At 40.5% G+C, this 23,066-nt stretch overlaps 1 protein-coding gene across 2 annotated transcripts in view; it reads right to left on the bottom strand.

Annotated features, from left to right (window-relative positions):
- Positions 1-757: 757 nt before the first annotated feature.
- The window catches only part of LOC117383481 (zinc finger protein 516-like), a 36,102-nt gene continuing 13,793 nt past the window's right edge, over positions 758-23,066 (bottom strand). Inside the window, exons 2-6 of one of the 2 annotated variants that reach the window (XM_033980667.2) lie at positions 14,548-16,515; positions 10,332-11,621; positions 7,550-7,654; positions 5,947-6,020; positions 758-3,599 (exon numbers count right to left, since the gene is read on the bottom strand). In XM_033980667.2, the coding sequence (XP_033836558.1) occupies positions 3,540-3,599; positions 5,947-6,020; positions 7,550-7,654; positions 10,332-11,621; positions 14,548-16,291 (3,273 nt within the window). In that variant the 5' untranslated portion in view covers positions 16,292-16,515 and the 3' untranslated portion in view covers positions 758-3,539. The remainder of the gene's footprint in view (positions 3,600-5,946; positions 6,021-7,549; positions 7,655-10,331; positions 11,622-14,547; positions 16,516-23,066) is intronic. The other variant, XM_033980666.2, reaches the window with a different exon arrangement.

Here is a 23,066-nt window from a genome sequence, read left to right as displayed (position 1 = left end):
GCGCTCGAATCGGATCCTTAGGTGGTCCCCCGGTAGTTGAAGGGTGAGTTTCTCATCACTGTTGCCTTGGCAGCTCGGCTCAAACCGACAGCAGCGGCCACACACGGACATCAAGGTGCCACCGGGCGCGCAGCACAACATCAAAGTCCTATCCATCAAACAGGTCACGTGCAATGAGAGGGACCAGCGAGATACTGCGCGAGACTCATCTGTTTTACCCAAATCATCAAACACAGGGCTTGTATTTTGGTGTACAATTTGATGTAGGTTGACCAATCAGAGTGGACACACGCGTAATTCTCTCTGTGCTTCTCTATGTACCCTCTGCGTGAGAGACAGATGGATGTGGCCAATCACAGTGAAGAGTGAACTTTCCAAAGATGTTATTCACCTCTTAAAGGAGAGATAACAGGTCTAAATGAATTGTGTCAGAAGCAAAACCATTATTTTATTTTTTTGCCATATTTCCCACATTTACTCACAGGGGCCAAACTGTGCCCAAAAAGCCCATATTGCAAGAATGAACTCCCACAGCTCCACAATGGAAGAGGAATATAAAAAATACTGTTTATACCAGTATACCAGGGTTTCACCTATCACTAAACTGAATCTAGCCTCCTTGGCCTTTTCACGATCGACAGGAACTATGTAAACACCAGGGTACTTTACTTAAAAAATATATACGGACAAATAGGAGAATACATTTCACATGGAGAGGGTAGAATCTGCACAACAAACTCATCAACATAAGCACCAATTGCCATTTTGCTTGTCTTTATTGTGGACATGACATTACATCTTTTTGAAATGATATACAAAAAGTGTAACAGAACTGGCTCAGACGAGGTAGAGCTTTCACATCGGCTTGCTGGCTTGAAAAATGACACAGTATACAAATAAAAACAAAAAACAAAAAAGTCACAACCCCCCTCAAAATCTAAATTTAACTGTCCTCTTATCCATTTGAAGAGTAATAAATACACCAACCAAACAACTTTTTGAATAATAATGTTTTCTAGGCAAATTAATCAAAAACAAATAAAAAAGCAATACAGACACAAATAATACAACTTAGAAGAAGGCATGAGAAAACCCAAGAGAAACGCAAACACCTGCCAGCCCCTGTGGGAGGGCAGCCCGACTACCTACTGAAAAACTACAATTCAGCAACACTCGCAAAAAGAAAAACTGCATCTAGCATCGTCAAATCCTCCATCAGTTTGTTAAGAATCTATCCAAGCAAATAAGAAATCACATTTACTGTTAAGCCCAGTTAAGTTTATTCATACCATAACACACAAGGCTGCATGGTAAAATCAATTAAATTTAACTGAAACATAGTGATAGAAATTAAGTCTTCTAATAAACTAATGACAGCTTTTGGCAGAATAGTAAATTAATATGTTGCACTGCACAGTGTACTGAGTCTATTTCAGATTGAAATTTCAGCCAAGGTATGAAAAATGTGGGCTTAACTTCAGGTATGATAAGCAACATGATTTAAAAAAAAAAGACATTCTCAAAAAGTCATATTTTGCTATTGATGGGAGGAGTTAAAGCTAGTCTAAGTGCACTATAATCCCTTTTGGTTTTCCTACTGCTGTGTATAAAGGGTTTGGTAACAGTGGATTTCACATGTACATATCTATATTACATACAATTGCTCCTGGATCATAGTATTTTTTTAAGTCACACTTTGGAGTACAAATTAATAACTGAGGAGTTTATCTTAAAGGGAATTCTGTACAACACTGGTATCCGAACTACACTACCTCAAAGGCTAAGAGTATTTTCAAGTATTCTCACTACTACCCATGCCTTCCATATACACACCTGTGTATTTTCATAGGCAAGCACACCTCAGTGTATGCATAACTGAACAACCCACGGCCGGTATAGCATGTTATGAGTTTTCTAAAATAGAGCTTTGTCTGCTGTCTTTGACTACATTGTCTTCCATTTTCTCCTCCTTCATAAATGGACATGGCTTTTTCAAAATTGGCAAACAAATATGCAAACAACTTGCAGGTAATTTAATTCGACTGCTGAACAAAATAATATGAAAAGACAAAATAGGGATTGGAGGAAAGAGGTAGGCTAGTATCTGAAGCATCTAAAGCAGGACACTAGATAGAAGTTAGTCAACCCCAAATACAATGGAAGGAGTTAAAATAATGCACACATTTACATACACACTTTAAGGAGTTAAGGCTGTGATGGCTCTACCTTACTATAATACATGTAATACAAGCATGACCTTTGATCCCTCTGTGACCTTTTAACTCCTTGCCAAATCTGGTAATAATCAGTAGTACCAACATTTGATTTGCAACTATTACCTTCAACTCATCTATTAAGCTATTTCAAATAACAAGTCAATTGCAATATTTCTACAGAAAATTCCAAAACTAAACATGGCCAGTCATATAAAGTTTAATGACTAATTCATATCATCTTTATGATCATTCTAGTACCAGCATGTTACAGCAGTTAAAAATGAAAATATTAGCAGGCTAATAATAACCGTACCATAACATCTTTTGCAAAAACAAAAGGTGGACCTTCTCAGTCGGGCAAACTGGCATCTTGAGGTCACCACTTCGGAGTCACAATAATCCCGTAATATGCAGGAGTTACGAAGCCAAACAACCTACGTTCAGTTCTCCTTTCCTTCTAAACGGCTAGTAATTGAGCGACCATAAAAACCCAGCGCTCATTTATACTGGCTATTAAAAACGTACAGTCTTTTTAATGAGCACTAAAGAGGACGCCCCCATTAGTGCGCACTTCTTTTTCTCCCTCTCCTTTATCCAAGCACTTCCTCTAATCATTGCAGCTTCCAAGTGGTCACTGCACTTCCCAGATGTTGGAGTGGGGAGGGCACAAACATGCAGACAGGAGGCAAGTATCCAATTTGATTATGTTGAAACAAATATCAATGATGTTTAGTATAAATGAATGGCGCTCTCTTTCATTCAAGCCTAGGTCATTTGATTGGTATCTAGTAGAATAAAATTAAAATAAAGAGGGAGCAATTCAATGTCCAAAAAAATAAAATAAAATCCACTTTGATAATAGACACCTTGTATCTTATTCCTCCAAAATGTATCCATTTTGAATTATGAGGGCTTCGCTCTTTGTAAAGGTGATGTAAACAACCCATCGTCAGCACTTCATTATTCAAACTGTAGGTCCACTTTAAGACAAGGGAGTCATTTTTTAAAGAAAAAAAAAATCAAAATAAATCCAATTGTCATCGTGACCAGTAATTTCTTACGAGAGAAATTCATCAAAAAATCAACTCCATGACCATCAAAATAGTTATCATAGTGGGTTTGTCTTCTCAAGTCAGTCTGCCAGTAATTCCAAAATTACCAATTCAAGTCCTCTATCTTAAATAATCTTTCATTGCTGTTGCGGTCTTGGGACATGCTTTGAAGCCAGGCCTCCCTGCTCTGCTTGGTCCACTCGTAGTGCCTTGGTTTCTGGAAACTGGCTGTTGTCAAAGGGCATGTGGTGGACACTCTGGACGTGTGTCTTTAGGTTCCCTTTCTGAGAGGCTCGGTATGGGCAGAGCTGGCAGCAGAACGGCCTCTCCCCTGCAGGACAAGGAAAACAACAGTCACATTGTGTATACGGGAGACAGGGATTTATGCTGCATTCATGTGTTCACTGAAGAATCTACTGTTACATTGGCTATGCATGAAAAATCATTGTGGCTTACTCTGCTGCATTTACACAAATGTTAATTAATGTACAGGGTCCTGGTCAAATAAAAAAAATAAATCCTATGACCACAATATGCATATATTGTAAAAATTCACACATTTCAAACATTTGATTATTTTAATGTGTTGACTGTCAGTATTATTGCCAGAATTGTATGTTATTTGTGCACTATAATCAGCCTCTGTATTTTTTTTTCTATGTACATCAAAGCAATAAGCACCCAAGAAGCACATGAAGGCAGCATTTGAAAACATAAATAAAATAATAGGGCAGAGTAATGTAAAGAGAGAAAGAGAGGAATGGTACGAACAGTAACAAACATTAGCTAAGACACATGACTGTGCTCATGTACGAGCAGGGAAACATTATGCAGGTCAAAATGCACCTCTCACTATTCATTTTCCACACCTAATTTCACTTAAGACATTAACTGGGCTCGTCTACCCTGACCCAGATGGACGTGGCTGCTCTCTCCCCTTCTCTGATACTGCCATCTGGAGAAACGCAACAGTCCTACTTTTTACTATGTGTATTTTTCTCAATCAGCCCTAGCACCCCCCATATACCACCCTATACTCTCTGCAGTCCCTCCTGTAATTAGACTGACCTACAATGGCATAGACACCTCTGCAGCAAAAAAGGCAAGAATAATAAAATATAAGCAACACACACCTGAACAAAACAAATGAGATTGCCATTTAATTGCACCTAATTATCATTTTGATAAATGGAAGAATATCAAAGCAGGAAAACAAATGACTCCCCATGCCCCTCCCGCACCCTGCTCCCAGTAGAAGAAACAGGGAAATATAGCTGTTATCATACATCATCAGAAACAAAACATAGAGAAAAGGGAGATGGGGGGTGTGAGGTGGAGAGAGAGATAAAAAACAAAAAAGGTATAATTAATCACACAAAAATCTAAAATAGTTGGAAAGATGGCGTGAGGTTTGCTACGTGAGAGGAAACTTATAGAAGAAGAACCTGTCTTGGAGGAAACATGGCTGACGGCACCGCAGCACTACATTATAGTAAAGGTTATCGTGGCCGTAAAGCAGCATCAACACTACATCTAATTGGACTTGTGCGCTGCGCCTCGTCCCATCATTCATAGGGTGAAGTAAATCTCCGTCCATGCATGTGTGTGATTAATTAAGATGGAGGAGCAGCGTGTGCGAGCCAACTCAACACCGGTGTCAAAGCAGTGCAAATTTACTTCTGAGTAACCTCCATGCCTTATTTCTGCTGTTTGACATAGTTGGAAATAACAATGGATGACAAGATAGAACATATATATATATATATATATATATATACACACATACATATATATGTATAGATACATACTTCATACTTACATATATGTGTGTGTTTTTTATATGTTCAGTTATGTATTGCAATTTCAAACATTATTACTAGTACGTAAACATGGGGGCTACACAGTTGTGAATTGACAAGTCTTAGTGCTTACCAATTCGCAAAGGCTGCAATTATTTTATTGATAATTTTGAATACCCTCTATTTTTATGAAAACCCCTTAATTTAAACCATCACAAACGGAATATATGGTATTAAGAGAAGCCATTTATAATTAAATCTTGTTATTATGTATATAATTACATTTGTTATTATGTACAGCACTTTGGGTAACTGTAGTTGTTGTAAATGTCCTATATAAATAAAATTGACCTTGACCTCTGAAATGAATCCTGACTGAAAATATAATTTGCACATCTAAAATAAAATTCTACATTCATATTTCACAATAATATTTTTTTTCCCAGAAAGTTTTACAGTTTTCTGTTTTAAAATTTTCTGCTACATTTGAATTCTATCTAATTGTAATTCTCTATATAATGCCGGCAGTTTAGCTCAAGGAGTTGAGAATACTTAATAATAAATTGTAACCATATTGTAACTAAATTGTGCAGTGCAAGGTTAAAACGCAAAGCACCAGGTTGGAGTTTGCAGACTCTTACATGTCAGGTGTGGTTTGATCCAGCAAAACAATTCAGATGTGAGAATGCCAGGTGTTAATGCCAGGTGTGTGGGGTGGCACACGTGCCTAATACAAAACAGGTGAAGGGGGTGTAGAAGAGACACACATGTACAGAAGAGGCATGCTGAGGCGAGACAATAATCATCAGAAAACATGCAAATAAAAAAAGAGGGGAAGCCATGAGGGTGCCCAGTGATCAAAGGCGTAGTGCCACATACTTGTTTGGGAGCTTCAGAAGCGGTGGCGTGAGTGGCGTCAGTGCCTCTGTGGAGTCCGTTAAAATCAAACCCAACTGCGGAGGGGGGTGGGGGAGGAAAGGGGGTGGGGTCGGGGTGAGGATGAGGAAGGGAGGGAGGAAGGGAGGAGGGCATTTGGTTAAAAGCTCTAGCACAACAAGACAAGCACTTATGATTGTTTTTTCATTCAATTTCTTTCCCCCCAACTACCACCACCAGCAAAGCAGCCACCAGTGAACTAGCAACCCCCCTGGCCCTGTTTATTTTTTTTTTCACTAAATCGAGAGTCAGGGGGGTTAGGCTGGCAGTGATGAAGACGATGATGGCGGTGATGATGATGATGCAACCTGGTGGAGGCGAGTCAGTGATTTAATATGACGCATGTTAATAGGGGGCCTCGGGGTGCCTGGCCTTTTCCGCATGTGCACGTCCATGCCAAAGACAAGCGCTGGTGACAACAGTAATTACAGATTTAGTTGGCAGAGGTTTGGCTGTGTATGTGTTTACTATAAGGCTGAAGGGGTTGTGCTGGTGTGGAGGGGGGTTAGCTAGCTTAGCACTGCATCACTTACCATTTGGCCTCTGTCACTTAGAATCACGAGCTGTGCCACATATCATTCACACTCTCTATAAAGAAGCTACTTATCTCAGTGTCTAGTGTGATCACTGCCAGCCCGGGTGATGGACATGACAGGAACAGCAGAGGCAGGACTTGGAGGTAGGAGGGAAGAAACCAAGGGTAGAGGGCACGAGAGTAGAGAAAGAGGCAATAAAGTCAAGCTGAGGTGGGTAGTAATTCGATAAATTCAGTAACTTTTTAAAATAATAATAAAATAATATGTACTTATCCAAGCATATATTTAATTCCTTATGTGACAACAGAACTACTTGAGTAATATTTTTTTGTGTTTTTTATGTTTACTTAGTTTTTACTTTCTGGTAATATTATTTTGATATCATAACACTTTGGTACAAGTTTGTCTACTCTCCCCACGTCTGAAGTCAGGGGAGATGTCTAAATGAAGCTATTTGTTGAATGGCACAGGGACACATGCAAATGGATTCCTGAGGTTGGCACAGACAAATGCAGTTCTGCTTCATTAGAATGCGCAATTCCGTCTCTCTAATTGACATGTGATTAATAATGTATACAATTTGTCACAGGTCAGTATCCGGAGCAAATCATGTTTCAGTTTAAAAAATAGAGACAGCTGCCCAGCCCAGGGCGGGGAAGGACTCCCAGACTGGCTGTCACACTCAAGTGAACAAAAAGATCGGTTTTGATTTATTTAGGAAAAGGCTGGGAATAAGCAGACATATAGAGGGTTTGATGATGAAATATTGTGGCAAATGTGAATCCCCGCATGCATATTTTCTCTATATCTCATGTGCATGTTTCTGGCTGGATTAATGGCTGCAGGGGAGACGCTACGTGTTCACAGGTGGCATGTGAAGAGTGGCTGTTTAAGAAATGTCTCGGAAAAACATTCATAACAAGTAAGTGGTGCAACTTTGGAGCTTTTCAAAAATGTGCTGTACTTTCCAGAGTGGATAAGGTAAAGTTTATAGTGTTGCGTGTGTTTACCTGTGTGGGACCTCATGTGTGTGCGCAGGTGGCTTGGCTGACTGAAGTTCTTTCCACATTCATGACAGAAGTATTGTCCTTGTCGCATTAGAGATCGCAGCATCCCTGAACACAGACAATAGAAAATGAGGACAATTAGAGACATTAATTAGAGGCTAAACGGTTGTACTACAAAATTAAAAAAAAAACAAAAACAAACTGAAAATACTCTTTTTATACAAATCTAAGTTAAACATTTAACTACATTAGTCCACCAATGTAAATGTTTTAAACTGAATGAAACATATAAAGGGCGCAGTGGCTAAGCAAGTGGGCATGGGCAGTGGCTGGAGAGCATCAGTAGTGGACTAGTGCCGGCATCATTAGTATGTCTAATGTGTCATTATGAGCGGGCCGCTCCGGGGGCTGGGCTGCAGCTGTCACACAGCATCATCTCAGAGGCTGACAGCCACACACATGCAGCACACACACGCTGCATAAATTACAGGCAATTAAAAGGCTCTGGCTGTGATGTGCCCGCTCCGCTGCCCGCATGTCACATGTCAGGTGAGTGCACGTGGATGCGTGTGCTGTGCCGGGTTTGGTCCAGAGGAGAAAGTGAGACATGGACCGTGGCATAAACACTACTGCTGTAGAGAAACGACTTTAGCATCAGAGGCAACAGGCCTTTGAAGAAAATACAGCTTTTGTTTAGCTCGGTTTAAGGCTAAAATCTTTTAATTATTCGGACAAGAAATCAGAAAGTTAAAAGTTAGTTTTTTTCGAGTTGAATTCTATTCATGAATTAACCAGATTGAACTTTAAGCTCAAAAACATCCAAAGAAAAGCGTAATTGTGCTACTTTTTGGTAAACAAAGCTAAATATCCTAATGGCCTAACTTTCATGGTTAACTTTAGGACCAACTTAACAACCAAAAGAAAGTATGGCAAACCCAACCAACTTCTGACTAATACAGCTAATGAGAGTTCTGAAAGTATAATGAGCCACTTTAAGAAAAAAGGCCACCAGAAAATTAATTGTTAAGGGATGTGAAGTCTAAATGCACTCGGAAAAGCAGATGCTAATTGGGCAAAAGCAAACATTTAGCTTATACCCAGTTGTCAAAAAATGAACACAACAATTCAATCACTCAATGGAAATCTCCACTATGTCATAATAGCACAGTAAAACTAGTAATAAGTGTAGACATTTAACAATTTGTCTGTGACCTGTATGGAGCTGATAGATAATGGGCCTGAAGGCACAACATCAGTCCAACATTCACCTGGCCCAGCCTCAGTCATGTGGACAGACATGTGGGTGAAACAAACAGGGGCTAGCTTTAGCGCGACATGGTGATTCAAGGAGGACTCTGTGCAGCGGAGGTGACAGCGAGTGTGTCTGGCATCTCCACTCCTGGCCTCTGGATACACTCCCTATCCAGCAGCCTGCCAGACCTTCTCACAGAGGAACTAATGAAAGACAAGACAGAGCGCGATGCAAAACACAGGCAGACACACGCACCCTACACAGATTACAGAGAGAGGGAGAAAGACACTCAAAAAAGGTCACTTTATAGCCTTTGACTCAAAGGGCTGCGGCGCGTAGTGACGATATGCGCCTGGACGGGTGACAGCGATGTCAGCGCTTGCTCTGGGGCTGTTGTTTCTGACCCCTGGCTCCACACAGCCCCACTTGACCTCAGACGCACAAGCAAAAATGGGCAAATAATACTGATGTTTGGTAATGACCATTTCCAAACCAGCTGGTGGGGTAATTATTCTGTCTCATCTCTCTTTTTTCCTCTTGTGCCGCCTCTGTGTGCGCCTCGCCGCGCTCCATTCGCATCTGTGCGAGTCTCTCATCAGCAGAGCCGTGACCCAAACTGTTTGTGACAGCTTTCTGGGAGAGTACAGCTACAGTCTATGCCTTGCAGACCTGAGAGTAGCAAAGGTTCTCTCACATCTTTCACAGGAAAAAAAATACACACACTTTGCATCCAAATACCAGGCGCATATGGACGCAGAACTACACACGCAAGCTGCCCCAGATCCAGCCTTTTAGCATGGCTCACAAACCTGCGTGTGGCACTGTTTAGATTATTCAAAGTGCTGTCAGAACACAGGAGCAAACGTGTCTGTCAATCTTGCACTGCCAGATGGTGAGTGCGAGTGAGAGCCGGCAGTCAGCTCAGGAGGCTAATAGTGTTATATGTGGATGTGTAATTGCAGGTGTCTTGTCCTACTTTATTCTGTCAGGTCTAGTCAGTGTTGTTCATAACAGCATGAATCAAGAGGCCTCTGTAAATGTGATATTTATAATTATAAGCTTTCATATTCTGTAACCCTTTTCTTTTTTACTTGATCTAAGACTAACAGAGGGTAATTTTACAATTCGCTTTTTTACAACTCGGCCTCTTTCAATTTAAAAGGAAATACTGTGAAGCTTACGTCAACAAAGGTCTATCTAGTACTTGCAACAAAACTGAGAAGTAGCGAAAAACAGCTGTTTCTTATTTCACCCATTGGGGGCAGCAATTTAGGCCCTCTAGAAAAAACACTAAAAAAATTGATGAATCTCAATCTCAATATATTGTTCTCATCAAAAGCTTAATCCGCAGTGCCACAACCATGCAGCTATAATTACAATGTTAATTTTTTTTTTTTTTCCTTCTTTTTTAAATCTTTGGTTTAACTTTGCCTATTGGAAGCAGCTGAAACATGTAAAGAAGGTAGGCAGAGCACTCCTTTTGTGTCCTTCATAGTCTTTCATTCATCCACAAAGTATAAAATAAAATGTTACCTGTGGGATCCAGCAGAGCATTGGCTGCTCCCCAGCGGTGATAGAGCGCTGCCAGTTCATGTGGGCTGTAGTTCTTGAGAAAGCTGAGGACATCTGCGGGCATCTCAGCTGCAGCAGCCTCAGACCCTGACTCGTGCCTGACCTCTTTGTGACCTTCTGAAGGCAGAGCAGCAGATGAGTGGTTCTGCAGTGCTCCTCCTTGGACCTGTGCGGATAGGTAACTGTGTGTTGAGCTGTGGGTTGAGCTGTGAGTGATAGCACTGGGCCTTGTAGCACTGGCTCGGCTTTGGCTGTGAGAGCTGGATACGGGCTGGTGATGGGACCCCCGCGCTCTGTTGTAGTCTGCTAGTGTATGTTTATTAGACAGCATGAACCCTAACCCCTCCTGAGGCATCACATAGCGCTCATTTGTCCTTGTGGCCTGAGTTGAGCTAGTACTAGATTTTGAAGAGCGCAATAACGAGTTAGCACTTTTCTCCAAACATGATGAAGACGATGTTCGGGGGTAAATATTATCTACTTTAGGTTTAAAATAAGACTGGTGACTCTGTTCTGGTGTAGATCTTATGTTGCTGGTGCTGCCCCCTTGTGGACGTACAGGAGGCCTACCACTTTGGCTTGACACTGCTTTCTTGGAAAAGGCAGACGTTGAGGAAGATGGTATAGTGGAATTACTGCTGGGTCGGCTTTTCTTAATTGGTTCGTTTGATTGGTTTGGTGGTTGGGTGCGTTTTGATTTTGACAATGGAGTCAAAGGTGGGCACTCCTTTCCTTCCAGAACAGGTGGCGGGCCTGTACGCCTCCTCCACGACAGTGAATTCTCTTTGGAGCTTTTTGGGGTGTTTTTGGGGGCCCATTTGGGCGCAAGACTAGAGCTATTGCTGTTGATGCGATGTGCCACAGTCTGGTGCATCCACAAGACTTCAGGGTAGCGGGTGGAGTGAGAGCAGAAGGAGCACTTGTGGCTGGGGAGGTTCTTTCGGTCCATTGCCATGGTGCTTGTACCCCTATGTTCCTCTGTTCTAACACATAGATTTACAGGCACAGAGCTTGGATCGAGAGGAGAGGAATTCAGGGAAAGGTCAGTGGAAGAGGAAACAGAGTTGTTCATGCTATGAAGAAGAGCTTTCTTTAGTTTAGAGAAACCACTGGGGGGCCCCCGGTCAGAGCTAGGGCTTGGGCTGGGGCTGTCGTCATGGGAACCTGGATGTTGAACACGAAGATGAGTCTTGTAAGCGCTGGACTCAGTAGAAACAAAATCACACAGGCTGCAGACATAGGGCTTCACATCTGTGAGAAAGAGAAATCACAACAGAAAGGTCAGACAGTGCAAAGAGTATACAGAGCTCCTGCTGCTACCAGACAAAAGTCAGAGCTCATTACTTCACTGCGATGTGTCTTCATCTCACACTGTCATGAGGATTGTTCCCCTGAGTCACCACCAGGGGTCAGCATTTAACAATATTACATGTGAGTCAGACAGGAGCTCTGTCGTGAACATAAAACTAAAAAGACCATTTTGTATCTTAGAATTGAATGAAACATAATATATATTCAGATAAATGCAATACAACATTTACTAGTAAGGCTTTATAAACCATTTACTAGTAAGGCTTTATAAACCAAAATGGGTAATCTCACTGTAGAGCTCAGCATAGCAATATAATATGTTAGATAATGTTATGTTATATAGAATAAAAAATATAAAAACATTCATAATATTATCTTTCTACTGAATGCAGTGTAGGCCTTAGTAAATAGTACCGAGTGTTAAGCTTTGAATCTTAAGCTTTGAAGTGTAGCTACATACAGTATCCACAAGATGGCAGACATGACCTGTTTTAACTTGTAAAGCTGTTAGATTTCTACAATGATAACTGGTACAATAATAGTAATTGAGAACAAATTTTAAAAAGCAAAATATAACCATGATTGTAGAAAAATATAAATCTAATGTAAAAAGTATTATTACAGCAATGTACTTTGATTCTCTTCCACCTACAGTAGTAACCCACATCTGTTTTTTATTTGGCTTTTCTCTTGGCAACACTCACAGCTCAGACCACCAAGGTCAGGTTCTACTCAGCTGTAGCAAGCCTAAATGGTCTTGTTTATGAAAATGACTTATTTTAACAAACATTAAAGAATGAAATTATGAAAACTACTGCAGTGACACCACCCAAAACCACTGACCACAATTGTAACACATTTAAGAAGACCTGAAAAGAAATGCATCAGATGGACAAATATTTAAGTGATTATGCTATGTTTGTGATAAAAATCATATGTCCTCAAGCCAAAATATCATAACATGTATTCTAATCCTAAATAAATCACTGCCCTGTGTCATTTTGCCTAAAAACTTGTTTTATTACTACAGGCAATGAACTACACTAGATGACAAAGTTTCCAATAGCACAGTGTTGGTTATTTAGGACTAGCATCTCTGTCCTCTGATTGTCTTTTCCCTGTTGCCTGCATTTCAATCCACTGGGGGGGGACTATAAATAACCAATCCTTTAGACATCAGTCTGCCTGACTCCCTCACTGCTAAGAAGGGATGAGAGACAAGTACGATGTCCCACAAAATAACCTTAAAGAGACAGGCTACAATGATTATTACATGTATACTAGATTGAACCTATACTTATATTACATTTGATCACATGTTTTAAATTAAAGCTTGGTCTTTCTTTGACTTGATAAGCCATCATTATTATGGGTCAATATGAATTATTGAACTAAAGACAAGATAAATTTTGTTGACTAGATAAAAGTAAACATCTCTTTTTCTTACTAGTCACAAAAAAGGAGCAAAAATCATATTCACACGGAGATAAGGGGGGTGCGGGGAGTTTCCTGAGACAGGAAGACCTGAAATAGCACACAGCTCGATCAGGCCTGAAGAAAAGCTCGGGCTATTTTTGAAAGTCTCTACTAACAGGGAAGAGTGGAAACAATCACTTCTAAGCACAGTGCTGCATCCTGGTCCAGTACAGTCAGAGGAGCTACAGTAGCCGAAAATCAAAGGGTACAAAAAGTATTAACACTTCATCCTTATCTCTCTGTTCTTTTGTGATAATTACACAGCTGGTTTTGACCTTGCATGGTTTGCTTCTCTGTTTTGCTCGGCTGTGTTTATTGGTTGTGGAGGTGAAAAAATGAAAAGCATTCCAAAAATGCACTGTGCTGACAAGTCATTGAAAAGACACTTTAATTTTACAATAAATCCCTCAAATCCAAAACCTACATGATCAGGATGAAGAGCAGACTTGAAAATACAGTTCTTGTTAACACTTGGAAGTTTATGGACTGTTTGATCTTGTATGTGTTTAGGACTATAGAAGAGCAGAAATTAGATGCAATACCACGATTCAACCACACGAGGGCCCTAGTTCACACTGCTTTAAGCCTGGACCCACACAAAGCACATCTCATGAACAGATGTTTACTACAGAGACAAAGTGAGAGGTCCCGTGTGGGAGTCTTGGAAAGTGTCACTCATTTGACTGTGAGAAATCAAAGTGGCTGTTTGTCAGAAAAGTGTATTTGTGATCTTAGAGTTAATTAACTAGACAAATGGATTATACTATGTGGATATCAATTTAGTGCAGTCAGCTTAGTAAAATTTCCCTCTCCTGTCCCTGCTGTCCTGTGTGCAGTACTGTATATTTTATTTCTCTCTATGGTATATATTGTGTTTAATGGTCTTAAATTTCTGTTTGTATTCTCACTGCCTTTTAACTTAACTGTTTTAAATAATTGCACTGTTTTGTATAACTCTTCTTATTGTGTGCCATTTTTACCATCTGTCTACGGACTGAAAATGAAAAATTCTGCTATATTTACAGAAATGTTGATTCCTGTACATAGTCCCTGTAAATAAACCAAATTATTTTAAAAAAGAGCTAAATAAAAAAATAAAAGGAAGGATGAGCAATTAATCAAATTTTAATTAATAAAAAGCCAATCAATTCAAGTCAAGTCAGTCCAAAGTCAGCCCTTTGTTTAAAGAAAGAAATTACATAATCTTCTGTGTTAAATATGTTACAAGTGTCTACTGTTGTTCTGGGAATTGCCATATTACTTGAGTTTAATGAGACTAAATAATGTCAAATTGAAAACTGTGACAGAACTGTATATCACCAACTAAATATACTTTTTCTTTTTTACTTTGGTATTCTTGTTAACCTTTTGTTAGGAAACATTGACTCACCTGCTATCTCTCCAGCATTAGCAGAGCCCATCTCAGAGGCCTCTTGTCCCAATGCTGAGGCAGGGGGAGAGTCTCCATATCCCGGGGTGCTGGGTCGACTTGGGAACCCTGAATCAGGATCACTGTTGGAGCCACAGCGGTCCTGTTTTGTGGTGCCGTCTTTTCCTCCAGATGCCCTGCCGCCTCTGTCTTTGCTGTGGACCTTCTGGTGTAGAACCATCTGGTGGCGACTGCGGAACACCTTCCCACACTCCAGGCACTCATTGGACTTTGACGGAGCTGGGGACTGGGAGGGTCGCTTTCGGTCCTGACGGGATGCAGGTCTGTACTCTGAGTCACTGAGGCTCTCTGGAGTCCTCTCTCCTGATGAGGCTTGACTGCCCTGTCCGGAGCTACTGCGTCTCCCCTGCCCCTTCTTCTCCTGACCCTGCAACACATAACGACTGCTCTCTTTCTCAAACACAACAGCAGCTGAACCCAAGGCCTCCTCTGTATTACTTCCTCCTCCGTTAGATGTCTTAAAACTTGGCTCAACAGGTTCTACGACCTTGCCTTTAGTGGCTAACTGCCAAGCCTGATAGCTGCAAACAGGATCCAGCTCTGGGATCCTCTGACCCAACACCTTCTCTTCACTTTCTGCCTCTTCATTCTGTGTATTTTCCTCAACAGGTTTTAGCCTTAAGTAATCGAGGAGGCATCTCTTAGCAGCGGGAGGATCGTCTTCACAAGGCCTGCATTGGTTTTGGGATTTCTTGCCATAACTAAAACTGTGAACTTTGTCATGCGCTCGCAGGCTTTCTTTAGTATGGAAGAGATTGCCACATTTGGAGCACATTTGATAAATGGATGTAACAGAGGAGACAATTTCAGGGTCTTGCGCCACGTCATTGATGGTGGCAGGGTGCTCCGCAGAATCAGCTCTCGATCGCGACCTGGATTTTGTGTTGTGAGTTTTCATGTGAGACTTGAGAAACCAGGCCTCACGAAACCGCCGTCCACAGATTCTGCAGCAGTGGTCAAAAATTCCAGCATGTTTTTTCATATGCGATTTTAAGAACCAGGCCTGGGTGAAGACTTGGCCACATGTCTCACAGGGGAAGCTACCATCATCTTGAGACGGAGCTGCATCAGGTTCGGACAAGGCCTCCTCTTTAACAACAGTATCTTCCTCTGTGTCCGCTGTAATGTGAACTTTCTCTATGTGGCTTAGCAGTTGGTCTTCCCTCTGTGCTTCAAAACCGCACAGGCGACAACAGAAAGGCCGCTGATCCGATGATGATTTCTCTCTTTTCAAACTCCTTACAGGCAGCTTCCTACGGCTCTCCTCTGTTGCGTTACCATTGATCATTTTGTTGCACGCTGAACTGCTTTTAGTCGGGCTCGTTCCCCCGTCAAGCCCCTCCGAAACGCTCATCTCCTCCTCCTCCCCCCCATCGTCCTCATTGGAATGGTGAGTAGACAGAGTGCCGAGATTGTGGCTGCGGATGTGCACTTTGAGGTTGCCCTTCTGGGAGGCCCGGTGGTCGCAGTAGGGGCACTTGTAGGGTCGTGCCCCTGTGTGCCGCCTCATGTGCTGCGACAGAGAGCTGAGGAAAGGGAAACTGCGTCCACACACGTTACAGTCGAATGAGCCTTTGTCATTGGTGCCATCTTCACTTTCAGGAATGGCTTTTTCATCCACTATCTTCTTGCTCTCTGTTTCCATCACCTCCGCACTCTCTCGGGGGTTTATAATTGAGGACATCTTTTTGGCCTTTTTCAAGCTCAAATAGAAATCTACTGTTATCTGAAGCTCATCTAGCAATGTCCAGGGAACCTCTAAATATCATACAGTGTTTTTCATTTACTTTATGTGCAATTTGCAACTTCGTTCACATCCATTCAAGTCTTCATTGTGTCAGAATTTGTTTGACATTACATCGACATCCTCTTCACTCCCCTCATCACAAAGGCAAGAGCTGCATCCGCCTGAAAATAAGAACAAGAAAGATACAGGTTAGTTTGTAATGTTTTTATTCTGTAATGTTACGTAATATTTAAATCAACTTTTTGAGATCCTTAAATATGACTCCGCATCTTGATTACTTGACCTTTTCAAAGCTTAAATATAAAAGACATAGAAGTCATTCATTTTTCATGTAGATTCTGTGTGTCGATCATGCGTTCAGAGTTGCCTCTTACATCTACTACTACACAGGTTCTGCTTGTGGAAGAAGCAGAGCCATGCACGACAACACACTGGCTGAGTCGACACTTTACACAATTAGGGTGAGGGAGGGGATGGGGGGGGGGGGGTTGTTGAAGGGAGGAGGAGAAGAGGGGAGTGGGGGGAGGGGGTCTGCATTCACATCAGCAAGATCAGCACTGCCACCATATTCCCTCCCACAGCGATGGCCCCGCGCACTCGCCTCTACAGACACTATCACATGACAGGGATCTTAAGTGCACAACAGGAAGTGGCTCTGAGACAGTTTGCTCTGTTTCTTAAACTGTAGCTGAATGAGGTCACAGACAGATTCAACGACAAAACAGAATGAAAAAAGGTGAAGGAAGTTTCATTTTTGATGCATGTGGTATATACAGGTGTATGGCACAAATGTTGAAATTATGTTTAGAACTAGGGCTGCATGATATGACATTAAAAAAAAAAAAGTGAATAATGATTTAGTTTGATTTTATTTTGTCTTATTAAAAACTAAAACATGTTTTTTTAACCCTTTTTACAACTGTCATTATTTTAGTCAATTAATTTTAGTCAATGTGGAAAAAAAGAAATAGTAACGCATAATTACACCTGAATAATGCATTTATGATGTTTAAATTGATTGGCAAGCCCCTGGATATATGTTGCCTGCCTTCTGTTGACAGAAAAATAGCGGATGTTTTAAATTATGTATTGATGTAGGTCTTAATCTCTTTACAAGAAGCACTTAGAGAGTAAACCACATCTTTATTCTTTCCTCCTTGTCAGGTCAGTCAGCTCATTAAAACATCCCTGCATACGTGTGTTCTATATTTGTTGGCACGTTTTCAAGAACAAACTTCACAGCGGCTGCTACAGTGGAAAGCCATCACCATCAAAGCCTTGAAACTTAAAAGGAGATTTCGCTGGGAAAGTGTAGTATTAATTTCAGCTGATGAGAACGCCTGAAACCGTGGTCTACGTGAAATGTGAGTGACACCATTATTACAGGCTATTATACAAAGTGCCAGGGCCCATAAGCTGAGTTACTGCCAGCGTATAATTATAACTGGATAATTGATCATAATCAGAGGAGGATAAGGTGGTGGTGGAGGAGGGAAGTTAGTGCAAGAACAATCATATGTCTTAAACTCGGGCACTGAAAATGACTACCCTGCACCTATCTATCCACTCATGATTTACACTATTGAAATCGGCCGGGACTCTCTGCAGTGCTTAGTAAGATATGGCCAGTGAGGCACTTCTCAAGCCAGAAGTGCATTTTTGACTGACTGAACTATAAGGTACTATTACACTGTCTTGATAAAGCCAAGTTTGAAACTATTTTGACTCTATGTCCTTTATTATGACATAAAGCATAATGAGTTTAATTGAGGCTGTACAACATTACGTTTGCCTTGGAGTATGAGGAAATTATGGGGTTTGGGTTTCGTAAATCTAGTCAGTTGGCTAAACAACAAACAAACCGAAAAATAAATACATCATTGTATTTAAAAACTAAATGATAACCAAACCAAAATTGCCATGGGCAATGTGATATGATATACATAGATTATTGCAACATCTTATTATTGCATATGAATTTCAAATAGGCAATTTCACAATCAGATATGTGTTTTTTGTTCTTGCGCTATGCATCAAATCTAAATATTAATGATTTGCATTGGCTGAGCTGTTGATATGTTTTCCTAGAAGTAAAACATTTAAATTGAATCTATGTCAGAACATAAGGTGACATAGATAACTGTCCCATTCATCTGGCCACTTAACGCCCCTCCTCCATCTGCTCAGCTCCCTGTTTCCACATCGTTCAGTTACTCATTAATACTTAGTGCTTCCCTCCAGTTAGGCTGCTAAAAACAGTGGCTAATGATCTTATTTCCTATTAAATGGCCTTCTCAATTGGGGGTCATGGGGACGGGGGTGCTGCCTTTTCAATGGTAAGCCTGTCATCCAGTAGACAGTCACATGTGCAAATTGAAACGTAATAAGATTAGTCAGCACAAGGAAACAATGCAGAAGCCCTCTTGGTCATAGGGGCAAATAAGATGTAATAATGGTCATATAGCATGACACTGGCAACATCAGCAATATGAACTCTATAAAGGGAAATGCATACGTCTCCAAAAGGCGTTCAAGAACAGTTCAAGTTGACTTTGTGAAGCTAGTTCGTCATTGACTTCTTACAGCTAATTAACCTCTAACACAGGAAAATTAATATGATACAGAGTAGGTTAGTGTGGAAAATGGGTGTCCACTTTAGAAGATAAAGATTTGATGTGGAAATTACAACGGGAAGTCAATTGATCGTCAAAGACATGCATGTATAGGGAAATTAGTGAGGCTAAATAAATATATGTATATAACCTAAAATGCTATCTTTGTTACTGCACCAACTGAGATCTTAAATAAAGTAAAATCATTGACTGTAAAAATAGCAACTCATGTTAAACTGTGACTGGTTAAAAAAAAAAAAGAGAACTATTAAATACAGTTGGACAAAGATATAAAACATATGTCAAAATAAAATCAAAATAGCTGCTATGCCCTGGAACAGAAACTAAAAGGAAAGAAATTAATTCTGTACTTCCCATTGATATGTTCCCCCTGTTTGAAGCTAGAATTTTAGAGCCATAGTTCACTTTCATAAATGTCTAACAATCCTGTTATCATTATTCTTGGCATTGTTTTATTTCACAGCTCCACACATTTCCCTTTATACTAAGCTGTAAACGACACCGATGTTAAATGAAAACAAGCTCTTCCTCTTTCTTCACAGTGTGTGTTTAGGTGCTGTCCTCTCCAAACACAAACTGCCCAGGCCGTAGCAGAGCAAGAGAAGGAAATCCGCTGTTATTTTCCCACTCATCCCTCAGAGCAGACCAGCTATTTCTGATGTTCACATCTGGACTAGGTCTCGAGTGTCAAGAAGAGTGACCATGTGAGCCAGCAGAATAGAAGTGTTTACAGCTGCAAGACCTTTTTCTGTTTAATCTCATTTAGTGTATCTATGTGTTTTGGTGGTTTTATAAAAAATCTGTTTGACTCTTTCACTAAATAAATTACCAAGAAATACAACTGCTACAACTAGGGCTGTACGTTTTAGGAAGGAAAATCTAATTTACACTTTCTGACAAGTATTACTACTGAAATGTAGGATTCTGCACATTGTAAAGAACTTGCATTAACATTTGAAAGAGAACTGCAAGAACAGAAGAACTGCTAAACTATAAAAGAATGTCATGTTTGAGATTTAAAAACTACTCTTGCACCAACATAAATAGTTAATTGCCATATATTGCTCAGCCTTAGGTAAAACTCAGTGAAAAAGGGGCCTGTTCTAGAAAAGAGAAAAGCTTTTTGAAATTATAGTCAACCAAGTTTATAGTAAAACTAGATGAATATCTCTTTCACAAATACTTGCTGTGCTGCTACTATAGTTAAAAATACTCATGAAATTTATAGGAATCTTGAAGTCAGGTGGTAGTAGTAGAGTGGGAAGTGAAAAAGCTGTAGTTGTGGATTTAAAGCAGTAATAATGACAAGTGTAGTAGCAGTAGTGGCAGTAATGCAGCAGCAGCAGCAGCAGCAGCAGCAGCGGGAACAGTAATATATTTTTAAGCTCTGGTTGACCTTCATAATGCATGCTACTATCTTATCTTTGACATAAACAGAGGGTCATTCTTGAAACATCCTCCACTAACGTTTTTCTCCCTCACACTAGCAACTTTTGAGGGTTAGCAGAAACGCACAGTGGTGATAAATAAAGTGTCAAGTTTCTGTGAAAGTCCTCACATCTGTAAAGGGAGAACTGGGGAATCAAACCGCAAAAACAGAGAGTGCTTTTAAGGTTGTCCACACATGACTTTTCAAGGTTTAAAAGCGCACAGTGTTAGTCCTCTTAACAGTGCTTTAGTATAGGCCACACTGAGTTGGCTGGCACACATAAGCTCCGTATTCAACACAAGTGAAGAATACACGCTGTGAGCAAAAAGACAACTTGTATCTCCCGTACAGCTGCTCATTTAGTCATCCAGTCTTAACTTTACAAAACAGGGGATGCAATGGATGACACATCAATGTACAAACACATCCAGTACAGAGGCAGTGTATTCCCAGCCCAATCAATAGTCCATTATGAACAAACTGCGCTTCACCTCCCACCCTTCTCCAAAATGAGCCAACAAAGAGGTACGCTGTGAGGGCTAACGCACAGCTGGATACCACACGCATACACACACACGACATATCCACCTACACGGGATGTAAAATTTAGTTCAAGTGCTTTAGGAATGAGGAAATCAGGGTGACAAATAAGAATAGAAAGGAAAAAAATAACTAGCACTGATTTTTTCACTTTGATACTGTTGTTGACAGAGGTAGAGTATAGCCTGTGTAGTCAACCAAATGTACTGAAAGAAGCAGAAAAATATTTACCAAAGGTGTCACCATCCATTGCTTGCTGTGGAAAGTAACTCAAGTGGTTTGTTTACATTTGTTATGAAAGATTATTAGATGTATACGCTAGAAAATAGTCATAGTATTAACAGCAGTGCTATCATTTCTTTAATAAAACTGATTATTAGTGGTACTTCAGTTTGATAGTGACTGATAAAGACTCTGGTTTCGTTCTATTCTGAAAACAGTTAGGTGTCCACTGTTAAGATCAAATACAGTGTAAGTTGCACTATAGTTTTGGTACCATTTGTCCCAAGTCACAGCCTGGCCCTGGTCTGTCAGAGTGGGTCATTCTCATAAGTCCGAAGAGCAGTAGGGGGCTTTGTGGTATTGTTGTGCTCTCTGATTCCCATCTTAGTCCTGGTCCCATCCCTGCCTCCCCCCATCTCTTAAACCCAGGCCAGAACAATAGTGGGGGTCTGCTCTGTCTGTCCCGCCTCCAACTCACCCCCCTGTCCTGGTAAATAGGCAGTGAGGGGATCCAGCCTGCTGCAGTCTATTTGCGTGAGAAGGGGATGGAAAAGAAGGGTGCACTTAGTCTTGTGTGTGTGGGGAAGGAGGTGGCAGGTGTTTGGGTCAATACTGTCATCTCACATTTTGGTGCTACTGGGGATTATGGGGTGGACTGCTCCTTGCACAGTCGAAATGTATGGGTTCAACGATATAGAGATACAGATGTACGGAAACAAATGCAATTTCTTGAGTTATTTTACTTTTCTGTGGTAACATTGATCTCGGTAGGCGAAGACAGCGGTGCAGACGTCTAACAAAATGTGATTACAATAAGATATAGTTGTTTACAGGGAGATAAAATGTCATTGCATCTAAGGTCACGTCTAAAAAACAAGACAGAACAGGTTTCTAACACAATTGCTGTATTAAAAATCAAAAGACAAAGACTAAAACGCAGATTGAAATAGAATTAACACAGGCGCCCTCCCCAGGCATGTTTTAAGGATTACACATTACATGGAGCAGGTAGATTTTTACATGCTCGGGCGCCTTTCCATTCAGATGTTTTATAATTCACATAGCATCAATCTTCCTCTTTTTCAGCGTTTAATTATAAAACAGCAATGTACAGAGTGATCCAACATATCTTTATTTAGCACTGCTTAAAGTCAACAAAAGTCATTTAATTTGAATTCTATTATTGTGCTGTACCTTTATTGCCCTGCCTCACACAGACACCCTGCCTCGTCTTCCTCACGGGCAGCCTGTTTTTCTCACACCACTTGTTAACCCCTGGGTGCTCTTTTCACTCCCCCCCTCCCACCCAACTCCCCATACGCCACAGCAGCATTCCTCTCTCACTCATAGACATCTACCAAACTATCATTACCTCAGATTTAAACAAAAGAAGCCACAAAGTATTATTCAAAAATATAGCCGTCGTCTATAACAACCTCCTTCATTCTAGACTACACCCTTTTTTGACCACCAGTCTATAGATGAAACAATAGCACAGACAAGTGTGTGTTACGTTTACATGAGTAACTTCAGTTTCAAAATGTATTTCTAGATCTACTATAACTACTACTGTACTTTTACTTAAGTATAATTTTGGCTATTGAGTCCACATCTCTGTTGCATAACGTAACACCAAACATACACATGATTTAATTCAGTAATTTACAATACTCGATACTTACTTTTGGCTGCTATTGTTGTCAAAAGTATCAATACCCAGATACAAATTGATACTAAAACTAACATCAAAACTAGATACTCATTTGAACATATCAGAACTGGCAGCATGTACCATATAGTAATAATAAATAAAGCATAAAGAAAAAAAAGTATTTTCACGGTTGTATAAAATAGGTTGTCGGCTATAAAGCATTTTAATTAGTACCAA

The sequence above is a fragment of the Periophthalmus magnuspinnatus genome, chromosome 16 (genome assembly GCF_009829125.3).
Source record: "Periophthalmus magnuspinnatus isolate fPerMag1 chromosome 16, fPerMag1.2.pri, whole genome shotgun sequence".
In the NCBI taxonomy this organism is placed as follows: domain Eukaryota; kingdom Metazoa; phylum Chordata; class Actinopteri; order Gobiiformes; family Gobiidae; genus Periophthalmus; species Periophthalmus magnuspinnatus.
This window is presented reverse-complemented; position numbering and strand designations above follow the sequence as displayed.